At 40.9% G+C, this 14953-nt stretch overlaps 1 protein-coding gene across 2 annotated transcripts in view; it reads right to left on the reverse strand.

Moving 5' to 3' along the window:
• Positions 1-14953, reverse strand: part of DOCK10 (dedicator of cytokinesis 10) — a gene marked incomplete at its 5' end in the record, with an annotated part of 193040 nt that overhangs the window by 95411 nt on the left and 82676 nt on the right. For both annotated transcript variants that reach the window (XM_084243250.1, XM_084243251.1), the window contains 7 exons: positions 1750-1905; positions 2000-2083; positions 2400-2485; positions 3758-3941; positions 12498-12632; positions 12885-13007; positions 13288-13360. In XM_084243250.1, the coding sequence (XP_084099376.1) occupies positions 1750-1905; positions 2000-2083; positions 2400-2485; positions 3758-3941; positions 12498-12632; positions 12885-13007; positions 13288-13360 (841 nt within the window). The remainder of the gene's footprint in view (positions 1-1749; positions 1906-1999; positions 2084-2399; positions 2486-3757; positions 3942-12497; positions 12633-12884; positions 13008-13287; positions 13361-14953) is intronic.

Consider the following 14953-nt stretch of genomic DNA (forward strand, 5'->3'; position numbering starts at 1 on the left):
AAAGGAACCCACATGGATGAGTCCATGCCTCTGGCACTGCAATGGAAACCTACTACCTTTGAGTTACAGTTTCTAAATTGGATTTGGAAATCACAGTAAAGAATGCTCCCCCCCCCCCAAAAAAAAAACAAAAACCACATTTGATTTTATTTAATAAGATGATCAGTGACATTACCATTTGGTTTACATTTTCCTGATATTTCCAAATAGTTTCATGAGCCAAGTTTCTAGTGGTCTCCCGGGCCCCTCGCTGGCCCATGTTTCTCAGCTTCACGTCGCCCCTCCTCACAGCTGGCCCTTCTCTCCTGCATCATGACCTGCCCTTTCCTGGCTTATCTCCACCCATAGCCCTTCCTTCTTAGTTCTCTTTAGTCACTTCTCTTTTCATTCTTTAAAGATTTGTTCCTGGCTCCATCTCTATGTGCATAGACATTCCTAGATGATTCCTTTCAGGTTACCGCCCAGACTAAATTTATAAATTTAAATCTCCATTCACGCATTCCCTTGAGTTTCTCATGTCGCATTTGAACCTGCCCAAAGGACATGTGTACCTGGGACTCTAATAGGTCCATCAAGCTTGACCTGTCCATAGTGGACTTTTTGATCTGTGTCACCCAAGTCTGTTCTTCCTCTTGTCTTGTCCTCTTACTAAATCGCACTACCAGGCATAGGAACATTCAGACAAAAGCCAGGACAGAGCTTTGGCTTCTTGACCCTGTATCCTGTATGTCCAGTGTGTCAGAAAAACTTAGTTCAAGTCACAAAACATCAGGCAAATCCACCCATTTATCTCCTTCTTCCTCACCAATCCTAGACCAAGTTATCAAAGAACTGTGATAGCTACTTCGACATGCTCTTGTTCCCTCCAATCCATAATTCTGATGGGATCTTTTAAATCAAAATTGCATCATTTTCTAGTGCTTTAGACCCTTGAACTGCCTCCACTCACATCTACGATAAACCCAAACTCTTTACTCCAGCTTCCAAGACCCAATACAGTCTTACCTCCCACTGTTTCTCCAACATCACCTTGGTCTGCCATTGACCTCACCATCTCCCTTCAGTTTCGAGAACTTGTCAAGACTTATCTCTCTCAGGGCATTTGCAATTATTTCCTTTTACCTAGAATGGTTTCCCCTGACCTGCCCTTTAATTCTCTCAGCATTTAGGTATCTGTTCAAACATCACCTCCCCAGATAGGCCTTCCATGATCATCCTATCTAGAGCAATCCTTTCCCCTGTTCCCCTGTGGCACCTCCTTCACTATTGAATAATTGTAAAGAATTTTGCCCAGCACGCAATTACTTTCTGTTCTTTTCGCAAAGAATCTAATCTTCAAGAGATCAGGGAAATTTCTGGTCTTGTTCCAGTAAATCTGGGTCCCAGAAAACACACTGAGTATTTGCTGGAAAATGAATAAACTTGACTTTTGCTACTTTCACTTCTGCATACCTAGTGCACAGTTACAATCAAAATACTTAGAAGCTGCACTGTGGGGGAAGATTCTCACTGATGACACATTTCACTGCTAACTCACTTGCCAATAAGAATCTCACCTATAACATGAAAATATCAACACCTGGCATGAATTGTATTTCACAGATTTCAAAGGTACTTTCCACATGTTAGATTAATTAATATTTCATGAATATTTACTGTGCACCAAGCACTAAGTACTTTCCTTATATTATCTCATTTAATCTCCACAACTATGTCAAATAGTTACATTTAAAGAGTGATACCACTTACGTTGGTTATGGGATCATTTTCGTTCTCCGTAACGCATCCCTGAAGGTTGAAGTTGAGAGCTTTGCAAATGATCATGATTCTCTTGGCAGCTTTTTCTTCAAATGGTTTGACCACAGATTCAGGTTCTAAAATATCCTTTTTTTGAAGTTTCAAGGCCTAAAATTTTTTTCAAAATTTTACTCACAAACACTCATCATAAAAAGCAAATTTGAAATAAAACCACAACTGCATGAAAAGAGCTCTGACTTACATCTATTTCTGGATCCAGAGAGAAGAGATTCAGCCTGTCCATGTTTCGAGTTGTTCTGACAGTCTCTTCAGTTTCTGTGAGGTACTATAGGGAAAATAGTGTCAGCTCTTTGTATCTGCAATTCCAGCAATTCCAGCCTCATCCCATCCATATGACCAAGAAGTAACCTCTTAGTATTATCATGTTTTAAAATCATCCTGTGAACACTTGACAAATCTTATAAAAACACACCTTCATTTTTCAGTGTTGTCTACATGTTAAATAAAGCACATAGTTTCATCAAAGTTCTTAATTAGTTTCATAGTCTAAATCTTAAAGGAAAACATTTCCATCTTTGCCATGAAAACATAACTGATAAGTAATTTAAATTATTTGCATAGTAAAATGTCTACTTTATTACTTTTGTGAAGTCTGGCTGGAGGCTGTTCTCTGAAGAATCGGTTTCTTCTGGTGTGGAGTCACAAGTTATGGCATTATCCAGCGAATCTTAAAAAGACACATCGTGACAGAATGAATAATATTCAAGAGACACACGTTTTTGTTGCCTGTGACTTATCAGGCCAGGTTAGATTTGAGAGCAAGAGGCCTTGGTTGCGCCCTGGCTCCTGGACTCACCTTGCTAGAGGCCTGGAAACAAGATCTTGGGAGGACCTTGCTGGAACTCTGTCCCTGACACTGTCCTGTGCACCTGAGAACCCTGGACCTTCACAATCACTGTGCTGATACTTGAGGTTGTCTTTACTTACTACTTAATCACTCTAAAGTTTTCTAATATATGAATGTTTGTCAAGTCTGACTTTTAGGTCATCAATTTAATACCTACCTTCTAGCTGCAGGTAATTAGACTATGTAACCATTAATATTCATCGTTAAGTAATTCATGAATGCAAAACACCTACAGTGATGTGTGTATATATATCATATATATGGTGTAAACAGAGAGATAACTATACCATATACATTGCAATTGCATCAAAATCAACAATAATTTTCTTCCTAATCATCCCATGATTCTTTGGGATGATGAGACTGCTACAAATTAAAGACTGATTTCTAATGTATCATAGCATTGAGTAAAATGCCTTAAAATAGTTTTCTTTTGAGAAAAGCCACTGACTGCTGAAGGAGACCTGACTTCTGCAGAGCTAGACCTATTTTTTTCTACCTTTCTTTTCACCCTTTGTTTCTTCTCTGGTTCCCTTCTCTATTTCTAGAAAGAATTAGAATCTTAAGAGGGAATTAGACTATGTAGAATAATATTTGTATCTTATAAAAATCTCCAATACCATAAAAATTTATAGAATGTTCACATATAAACGGATATCAGCAGGGTCTGAAGGCACTGATGAAAGACTACGTTCAGCCAAAAGGAGGTAATGCGGATTTGCCTCTATAGAGTAGTGTCCATGATTAAATGTAATGAAAGGCAATAAAATACAGTAAAAACCACCTCAAAGGTAGCATCCATCAGATATGGGTAAAGTTTTGATATTGCTGACAAATGATTCCCAACATCATTTGCTGGGAGAGAGCAAATCTGTGCCTGTTCACTCAAAATCGTACCTACATGTGGGGACCCTAACTCTTCAGTGGGGAACCTCATTCTTCAGTAAAGGGAAAGGTTTGGGAGTGATTTCCTGGAGCAAACAGCTCAGGGATGGACGAGCTGGATCTGATAGCTGCCAGAGCTACCAGTAGCTCAAATGAACCCAATACACAGGGCACCAGGGCACAGGGTGTGCAGTGGGCGGGCCTCACCCAGTCCCAGGTCGGTCAGCTCCGTGCTCCGCCTCCCCTGGAGGGGCCCCTCGGGGCTGATCTGCAGGATGCGGTTGAGGGTGTGGATCCATTCATCCATGTCTGACTCTGTCTCAGCTGCCAGCACAAAATAGGTCAGGTCGTTCATTTTCAATTCAAAGGCATATTTTCGTAGTCTGTTATTCTGTGGTAGAAAAAGAAAGACAAAGAACAGAATATCAGATGAGAAGTGTAAGAGCAAGAGAAATATTTTTTCATGGGTTTGGGGCTCCAGTCTTTGCAGCCACGTAGGTAGCATGAAGATCTTCCAAGGACAGATATTTAGATGGATGGGAATCGTTTTGGTTTCTTTCAGTGTTTGTACTCAGAGAGGTATTTTACTAGGGTTTCTGTTGACTGGATGAGCAATCATCCATGGGCTCAGACATTTTATCTCCAGGCCCCTTGGGTGAGTGATTTCCATATATCTTCCAGTAGCTGCTTTGAGCTCCACCTTTGTTCTATCTGCAGCTCACTCCAGTTACACTCAGACCCCGTCACATTCCAGAGGCCGCCCTTGCCAAGGCCACTAACAATGATGCTGTCCCTGGCCAGAGGACACCACTTCTCTGCATTTTCCCTGATCTTGCAGCAGAATGAACACAGTGGCTACGTGCTCCTTCTCGAAAGCGTCCTCCGGTTTTCATGACCACTTGCTATTCTGGCTTTCTTTCTCATCTTTGGGTTCCTGTTTTCTATCACCTCTTACTGTATCTTCCTTGCCTTGGGGACCCCAAGGCTCACCCCAACTCTGCCTTGAATTCCTTTCTCTCTTGTCCGGTCCAATGACTTCGGATGACGCCCATCAATCATGGCGGCCTGATTCATTTCTCTGCTCTGGCTTCTGCCAACCTCCAGACTTTTCTCTAATGTGACTTGTCTACTGTGAATTCTGTGACCAACAGAGGGGCCTGTTCCAGTTCTGGGAGGGAGTCACTCCCTCCAGGTCTGAAGGAGCCTCTGGCACCCTATACACAGCCAGCAGTCTGCGTGACATTGTTCAGGTAGTTATTTGACACGTCTTCACTCTTCAGGTGCTGTACTTGCTCAGGTAAACCTTCCCCACTTTCTCAGGGCAAGGTTTTGCCCTCCAGAACATTCGTGACAATTTAGGATCATATGCTTATTTATTTTCATCTGTTTGTTTTGACCAATCTACATCTGCCCATGGCTGCCTCCATGAGGGTTGGTTCAGTTTTGCTCACCACTATATCTTGTAGATCCTGAACTTGAACAAAGGCATATTTTATGAATGCAACAGCATAAGCTCCTATTCTGGGGGAACTGACATTTGTAGGAAGAGATGAAGGCATGATCGAAAGGATGAACAATCCGGAAAACAAAGATTCTCTGTTGTGCAGAGAATGAAAATGGACTAATGTGATGACCTTTCGCTGACCTTTCACAGAAGGTGATGTTGGGAAGCATATGGAAAGTGGAGGGAAAATAAGAGGAAATCATCATGGCAGTTTTATATAATCTTGCCATGAGATAAGGAATATAAATTCAAAGTGAAAACTTTCCCCAAAGATACAAACTAGTGTAATATATCTTGGGCTGGTGGTAAGAATGACTGAAGCTCTTCCATCTGTAATTTGTTCTTAGGTATCTAACCTTTACCTTCTTGCTCTAAAGCCTTTAGGGCAAGTCAAGCAAAGACCAACATTTACAAAAATTCAAGTGAGTCAAATAAAAATGAAGGGCCATGACATTCTAGAGACTATTACTCTACATTAGAATTGGGGCTAAATATCAAAGTATAAGATTTTTCTTGAGCACAGGATTGCTAGTCTTGGCAAGAAAAACTAAAGCCTAACACCCTCCTGGCAATGTCCTCTTTTTTTTTTAGGATGTTCTCAGAGACTGTGGCCAGCGAACTTGTTGCTTTTAACTTCCACACCAGCACAATTAGTACTACCAATTTATACTAATGCTTGCATCTGTCTACCAGCCACTGCACTGTGCATTTTACTGTCAATATTTTATTTAAATCGTGTAACTACCCTGCATGACACATATTATTCATTGACACATGAAGACGTTTGGGCTGGGGGAAATTCATTAACTTGGGGTTACATGGTTAATAAGTGGCAGAGAAGGGAAATACTCTTTACATTTTAACACCCTCCGAGATGATCCAGGCACAAAGAACCTGCCTTCCCACTGCCTGTGCTATCAAGCACCAAAGGGACAATGGTGCCCGAGGTTTCACAGATTCTCTAACTGTTGAGAATAGACTGTGGACAACACAGAAGCATTTGGAAAAGTAAAATTAAGAAATCGATGGAGAAAGGACTGACTAAAAACTCTGCTTCTCACTGTGGAACTACATGGCTCAAACACCACTTTCTAGAATTCTCTGAGGACTAGCTCTGTGTTTCTTTCACTACCTTTCTATTATTATGAAATATTATTAAAATTTGTAATGTAACTTGTCATTTTAACTGTGGTGACTCCCGAGCACAGGCTGGCTTTTAACAGTCCACGGACCTCAGAGGGGAAGTGCTGGGTAGTTCCCCTCAGTGCCTGTGCAGGGACAGTATGTGTTAAATGAGTCGCTGCTGAGTTGGTGCTTTGTGTGGGTGAAAACATACCCAGATTGTCTGATGGCCCAGGATGCGTGTCCTACTTAACCTATGTGATTGGAAGTGTGAATGGGAGACCTATGCCTTTCTACGAATGTCTTGAAGAGGTATAATATCAAGGTATAAAAATCCTCTTTGAGAGCAGAACTGTTACGCAAGATGAGGACAATGATGTTCTGACAGAACCCTGGTGTTCTATGGGGTGAACTGTCTATCAAAGTGGGAACTGCATTTGGGAAGATCATCTTGGTTTCAGTGTACACAGAGTGGGAGGTCGCCAGGAGGCAGAGGCCCCAAACTGTAATGTGCAGAGGAAACCCTTGGCAGCCTGTTTAATAATGCAAATTCTTAAAAGCCACATTGTCCCCCAACTCCCTTCAGACACCCTCCTACACATTCCCTAGAGGTTTTCACAAGAAGCTGCAGAAAACCACTCTGACCTGCGAGGACATTGACGGCCTAAGGGCAAAAGGTAAGAAGGCTGATAGCTCAAATAAAAGAAGGCAAGTTTCAACAAAACAATAGGAAATAGAAATAGGCACTAAAGAAAGGACTAGAAATACCGAGTTCAAGGCTTGGCTTTTGCCAGGACATTGCTAAATGTCTGAGTTTAGCGAAATGTAAGCAAATTGCAGCTCTGGCTTAAGAACAAAAGAATCTGCTAAATTAATCTGATATGTTAATAATGCGGTCAGGAAGACATAAAGTTATGCCAAATGCTTCCATTAGGGACAAATAAAAAGTGGATTCAGCTGCTACCTATGTTTTAATGCAGATGCCAAGGAGCTAGTGAAATGTTAGAAAGAAAACATTACAAGACAGACACAAAACCTGATTTTCTAAGTTACTTCCTGTTGTTCAAATGAATTGAACATGGTTGCGAATGACAAAAATATTTTGAATTATCTTTTTAAATGTGAGCAAAGTATAAGTCCTTGTTTCTCAACATACAGTTATTCATAAATGAAATATATATTCTATTTCGACTTCTCAAAAGTCAAATACCTTCTATTTGGAGTGAAATAAAGCCAGCGGCAGCACAGAGAAGTGTGTGGGGGAAAATACTGAGACACCTAAGTGGTTTTCTATCTCATTCTCTATAATCTCCAAGATAATGGCATATAAAACAGCAAAAGAGAAAGGACAGAAATAGAAAATCAATGGGACATTTGGATAATCTTGAAAAGCAATTATTAAGTCATTAAAATGGTAATCAGTAGAAATCATCTTTTCTTTTTAACCCTCCAAATGTTCCTCTATTCCCCTGCTGCAGTGTTCTTCCTGCTCAATGCAACTGCTTTGTTCACTCACGCTCATGGGTTCATCTCCATGGCGTCACCGCTCGTAGGAGATGGTGTCCTCATGCCACATGACGTGTTTAATGAGTGGTGGCAACTGCTCTGTTTTACAATGGTGAAGTAGGCACTCCACCAAAGCCACCAGCACCAAGGGAGGGCTGAACATAGAAGGAAGTTACCCTAACAAAATATCCACTATACTTCTTGTGTTAGCCTCTTTTACAGAATTCGGCAGGAGTAAAAGAAGAGCTTTATGGGGACTGCATCTGAGGGGGTGGGGGGGAAGCACATATTGTTTAAAAATGAACAATGATGTAAACAATTTTAAAAAATTAATTAAAATTAAAAAAAAGAAGAGCTTTAAAAGAAAATGTAACCAACCCAGTTACAAAAACACTCAACATCAGGTACTGGTGGCCACCAAAATGCAATCCTTTCCAGTCTCTGTATGCTAATTTGTTCATTCACTCAGCAACGTTTTATTAGATACTTTCCATGTGCTAGGGACATAGAAATGTATGTACACAGCATACATAAAGAAATTTAGGTCAAGTGTTTACCCTCCTTGAATTTATATACTAATGTAATGGAGTGTATGTAAACAGACGGAAGTACAGCACATGTAATATATGTGTAATGTCTGTATAACATACCATCATGTAGTGATGTTATTCTGTTCTTACAGAATCTATTGAGATTTGTCCCTCACATTTTATTTGCATGTCCTAGATTCTGTCTTTTTCTGTGCATCCTCCCACAGGCTGGAAACTCTTTGAAGAGATAAGCCATATCTTATCATATTTGGCTTTTCCCCAGTGCTTTGCACATAACAAAATTATCAACATATTTTTGCAGGAAAAAATCCTGCATTGAAAGCTCACAGCTCTACCTTCACAGAGTTTCTTCTGCCCAGAGCATTATAGAGGATAGATGTATGTTTGCATGCACATGTACCTACTTATGGATGACATTAAAGCCTTTCTTGGACATCTTTCTGAAATTTTGGAATTCTCCACCTTAAATCTTCTTTTACCATTTCTTAGTTCTGTGACTTGGGAAAACCACGCTGTTTTTTGGAGGTTTATTTTAATAAATGACAATGCATGTCCTAGCAACTGCTGTCAAATAATAAATGAGGTGGAGAAAATGACAATTGTCTGTTATTACAGGAAGTGAGATACTTTAGAGCCAGAGTTTGCTAATGGGAGGTAAGTAGATCATATTTGACTTCCTGATTTGTTTTCTTCAGCTGGTAATTTTAATTCCCTCTCAACTCGAGTGTGTTTCTGTGGGTGTGTGTGCACCAGGTTTTCCTCAGTCTATGCTGCTCCCTATCGTCTCACATCTGGCCCCACTTCCCGGTACACCCGCCTTGGAAGGGCATCTGAGTTTCTACACTTTAAGCACAGGAGGCTGTTGTCTTGGGACTCACGACCACAAGGTGGCAGACTCAGCACCTAGAAGGACATGAAGTGTTTTGCACCCATTGCCACCCCCCCCCCCCCCCGCCCCCCGCCCCGCCATCTAAGCCTGCATGGGGTTTCATCAGTTATTGTCATGATTGATACAGGGACTGGGGGCAGATGGGATTCCTGGGCTATCTGTTCTCTTCCACAGTGGCTGGACCTGCACTGAATGGATGGACAGACAGGCCAACGAATGAATGAATGACAAGATGAAGGAACAAGACAGAATAACACTATCCCTTAATTCCTGGTTAAAACCAAGGCAACAAAAACTGAAAGTCCTACTCCAGATTGGAAATACAAGAAGTATAAACCAGTTCTAAAACTGTCTGATGATATTATAGACATTACAGAAGAAATAGAAAACAACTGTTAGGTCTTTATTAAAAAGCAAAAAACAACAAACCCAGATCTTGGAAATTTCTAGGCACAAACATAACCCAAAGTCTATGAGAAATTTGGATAGATGTTTCTCTTGACTTGAGATAATCCTTGAAGTACATTGCTCAGAATCCCAAAATCACTCGTAGGAAAGTACAATGATAGAGACTGCGTCTGAATGAAACCAATGGAAATGACGTGATCACTAGAGGCTGCTATGAGTGTCAGATGGCATCTGCCCTTCCAAGGGGCTCATGTTCTGCTTTACTGTTCCATTCAAGGGAAACTGACTATGACTCTTGGCAAAATAGATCTGACTCATCCTAGGATTCATTTGTTCAGTACTTTTGTGTGTATGTGTTACTGCTTTAGGCACATTGTGCGCTCGACAGTTTGCCAGAGCAACAACTAAACTTTCACTCTCTCAATCAGAATCTTCTTTCCAGATGTAAGAATTTATAAGTTTGACATAAGAGCTGTAAGCAAATAAGAACTGGGGGCCAGACACAAGGTGACAAACAGGCTGGGTGTTGTGGTCCCAAAGTGATCTTAAGAACATGGAAGTGCCTCCAACTACACAAGGGTAAGAAGTGCTTGATAAAGAGGAATGTAAATGAAGGCATGCAGAGCTGAACTCCTTAAAAAGATGTAATACATGTTCCCAAATATTTAAGAGACTATTGATTTGAAATGATGGAGAACTATCCAACTGTGCTTTAATATGTAAAATCTACCTTGGGAACTACTACTTACAGACCCATATTTTCTGTCCAGTCTTCCAGCCAACTCAAGATCATTCATTACTGTTCTGTGCTTCTAGAATATTCCACAGTGCCTGCCTTTTATACTTTAATTCTGGCTCTTGTGACACTGTGTGATTAATCACAAGATATGAGACTATGTCCTCCCTGGTTATGACTTCACAGGGAATTCCCAATGCCTACGCACAGTTCCTACCATGCCAGGCACTAAGGAAGTTTGTTGAATGAATGAAAAAAAAATGGATAAATTAACACATTTAGGCAGAAATTTCAGGAAAGCACCTTAAGACTTTCTAGGAGGGCTTTTCCACAATGGAAAGTCTAGCTCCCCCAGTTGTAACATTTATAATTAATGGAAGTACTAGGGAGGAATGACTGAAGACATGCTGTCTCCCAGATCCTTATCACGCAGTGGCACATTTATTCTAGTTTTACAGTTCAGGAATCTGAGATCAAAAAGCCTGAGCAACTTACTCAAAGCCTTAGTAAATGGAGAAACTCAGATTTGAATGCTCACCTGTATAAACCTCAGGTTTGTGTACCCCCCTAGAAAATACTGCCTTCAATAGACTGTGGACACTGCTTTCCAAGACACTGTGTCAACAGAGACTGAGACAGCCTGAGAGGATGGAGAAAAGATTTTTGTAGTGGGAAGTCAGATGACAACACTAGGGTGTGGTCCCATACAGAGTTATATGGTGCTTGAAAAAAGACATGAGAGATTAGTCCATATCTCTGCAAACTTAATACATAACAAGGGCTACAATGAAACGTCCTAAAACCTGATGACTAGTTTGCTAGTTCAGACTTGGAAGTAGGAAAGGAAAAGAAAATATTTAAGTTCTTCAGTTCAGTGTTAATAAAATGTAGTTCTTGATCTTAAACCTCTTGTTCAAATGTTACTTCATATTTTCAAAGCTGAAGAGTCTCTTTTGTGACCCACCACAGAATACTATCTTCACCCTCCATTAGGATCCTTATGCCCTTTCCATATGGAAAGTTGGCTTCTGTTAAAATGCAATTATCTTTCACTTCTAGTGGAGTACTCAGCAACACTTAATTAATTCTTTCCTTTTAAAGTTCAGCATTATTACTTTTTGGAGGAAGTCCAGATTTTAACAGATGAACTGGCCAGAAACAGGCCAGGCCTAAGTTGAGTGGAGAGAGCTCTATTTTGCATCCCCATATGCAAGTGCCCCTGGAATTAATCCAAGATGTAATCTCCACTACGTAGCAAGCTATGTCGATGCCCTTGGCTTGGAAGTAAGAGACTAAACTGCACCTAGTAACTTGTGAGCTGAAATAGTATCTTCATGTGAAACTGAGGTGAAATTGCTAAAACACTGGGCTGCTTCAATCTTACATAGAGGAAACAAGGTTAGCTATTTTATCAGAGTAGAAGGAATGAAAGCTTTGAAAGTAACAGGTACAAATGAGGTCTACAAATTGTCCTGCTTTCCTTTGCCATGGTGGTTCACATCAAATCTAATGCTAAGGACATGAGTTTGAAGACTGAGTGCTTGTAGCACTGTTTGTTAAAAACATGGTGTCTGCCTCTGAAATTAAATTCTTAGTAATCAAAGTAATCCTGTCTTTGAAGGATGGGAACCTCCTCTTTGATGGAGGGTTGGGCATCTGTATGCTGCAACTTTACTATTTTATTGTTATCTCACATTAAAAATAAATTTTATTAAGTGCATTTTTTGAGCTATGTGATCACATATTATCTTATTGAATTCTTTAGCTCAGTGCTTCTCGACACTGGATAACAGGTGGTCATTTCCTCTTTTTCTTGAATAAACCAGAGGTGTGCTTGCCTCAGGACCTTTGCACTTATTGCCCCTGCTCATTGGTTAGTTTCTACATCAAATAATTTCCTTAAAAAAAGATGTTCTTCTTCTGGAGCACTGATGGTCCTTTCTAAGTTCACCATTCCTCTCCCTTTTGCAACTCTGTTTATTTTCTTTATTCCAGATTTCACCCACTGATTCCATTCTGTCTATTTATTTCTTGATTTAATTCTGTTTTCTTCTTTTATTGTGACAACAGCGATCTAAGCTGCCTTGTTCTCCACTGAATTCCCAGAGTCTAAACAGTTCTTACTCATATCAAACAGATACTCCATAAATATTTGTGGAATGAATGACAGAATGGGATGAACACACTTTTCTATTGAACAACTCCAAGGGAGAAAAGGGGGTTGCACTCACCTGTACCACACCTGTACAGGAATCCAAAAAGATGCAGCCTTTGGGTTCTTTGGATATTTTTTCATCTTTGTAAAAGTTCATGATATAGGAATTATCTGGCAGCTGAGTCAGCTGGAAGTAGCGCTTTTTGAAAGACTAAATAAAAGAAAAGATAGAAGAGGTGATACAAATTTGCCATTTGCTATTATTACTCATGGAAATCAGACTTCTAATTCCCTTAGCGCTCCACTACTAGCGCCTTTTCTAGAGAAAAGCATTCTCCAATCTCATAAATAAAATATGACATGAAACATGCGCTCGATGCAAACAGCTCTCCCCTGTGCTGTGACCAAGGATGGGGTGTCAGGAGAGGTGGCAGAAACAAAGGGTGGCTCGATGTCTCCTTACCCGCACTGTCACGGTATTATTCACGGTGCTGTTGAAATTGCCCTTGTGGAGCCAGCCTGACTTGAAAACTCCAGTGCCGCCTGCTCCCCCACCACCCTTGGAGGATGAGTGAGACGTGGTGTCCTGTGCAAAAAGTACCGTTAGCAAATCTGCAATCTTTTACGAATCCCAGCTCCCAGACACTAGACGTGCTGAAAGAGCAGCCCCGTTGCGCTCTCTTTGACTCATCTTACATAATCATGGTCAATTTCAAAACAAACATGATTCATTTTGACAACAAGCTTCCCCCCACCCCCAAGTGACTGCAGCTTTGCAAAGAAGGGTGAGCATGTAAAAACGCCTTAGTGAAAGACAGGAACTTGTCCTCATGTTTTAAATATTTCACTTTCAACCATTTACTTACTTCATCCTTATCAGCATCTTCATGGTCAACCTCAAAGGAATGTGAAGGAAGTTTCTCTGGTTTGTATTCTGCTCTGATATTAAAAAAAACAAAAACAAATGGCATTCTGATTTGTCATATGAGACATCGTTTTCATTTTCAGCAATTCCTTGAGGAACAACTACTGTGATGGCCTTCTGACCAATTTTTATAAGATAATGGAATCCAGAGAGGTCCTATTTGCTATGAAAGTATTGCCTTCCCTCTACACCACTGCATCGTCCCTTCAGTGACTAAATCTCTATTTTAAACTACAGTAGCTACTATAGAGATGCATGCATATCTTTTTGAAATAGGTGAAGACAGGAAGGGCAATTTGGGAAGTTGCTGGCTTATAATTTCCTTTCCTCCACATTTTGAAGTGGAATAGGAACGAGCAATGCATACAATACCTTTTTGTTTTGCTCCCCAACCATGCCCTCCCCAAACGCCTGCACCAAAGTGCACACATAGAAGTGCACACACCTCTGTGCCAGAACATCTCTCAGCAGCGAAGGAGTGAGCGCAGACACCTAGCTCTATACACAGTCAATGAGACAGACGTACGTTCCTTCTTCCTATGCTACAGCTCATGGCTGATTGGAAACTGGTTGTGCCATGTCTTAGCCTTACATCACCAGGACATTTCTTAAAGTTAGGGGTCTAATGACGAACCATCCTCATCTCATCCGGCTTTTGCCTCTCCTCTTGTAGAGAAGCTCAGTGTGCATTTGCAGACTGAGTCAACAATAGGTGGGGTGAGTGGGGTGGCACGGGGGAGTATTAAGGAAACTATCCAAAAGGAAGATAAAGGAATGAGTAGGGTAAACTAAGGAAGTGGTGGTAAAGGCAGACTTGCCTGAGGGGGGTTCACATTGGACACCAGGGAGCCCCTGCAGTATATACCAGTCACTTCCTGTCAGTCTCCCTTTAACCTTAGCACTATTTCGTTTGTTTCTGAAATCTTTATTCTGTCCTCTTTTGTCAAAATGACCTACCATTTCTTCTCATTCTTTTATTAAAGATTTATTTTATTTAATTATGCATACATGAACTGAAGTGGTGGTCAGAGGTGTGGGATGGGGGTGAGAGGATTCACCAGAGACAGAGTGGGGAGCAGAGCAGGTGGATCCACTGAAACCCACTGCTGAGGGGAGCAGTGGGTGAGACAGGAGAGGTCTGATGTGCCATGTGGGTTGCTCCCTGGCCGGCCTTGTGCTGCAGAGGCTGTGGATTGCTTCATAGGTTGCATCTTAACCCCCTGCACCCCAGGGAGGCCCACTAAACTCACTTTGAAATGATCAAAAACTAGTTGGATCAATGGGTGGTGAGAGGGGTGGATGGATGGATGGACGGGGGTGAGGCAGGAATGTGTACAGCTAAGTGTACATACATACAAGTCTGTGGGTCACTGTTGGTGCTCAGGAAATGCTCTTTCATTAAAAAAAAATATCCTGGGTACACTTTATCATTAGTCACAAAACATACCCTCTGAAATTTTCTTCTTTATATCAAACCAGCTGTGGTAAAATAATTTAAATATATTGCAGATATTTCACTCTGTGGATTAATTAAATCAATGGAATCATATATTTCTGTGTCATTTTTATCTCCTGAGAACCTCAAGTTCAGGGCTCATTTTTATTCC

The sequence above is a fragment of the Talpa europaea genome (genome assembly GCF_964194135.1).
Source record: "Talpa europaea genome assembly, chromosome: 1".
Lineage (NCBI taxonomy): Eukaryota > Metazoa > Chordata > Mammalia > Eulipotyphla > Talpidae > Talpa > Talpa europaea.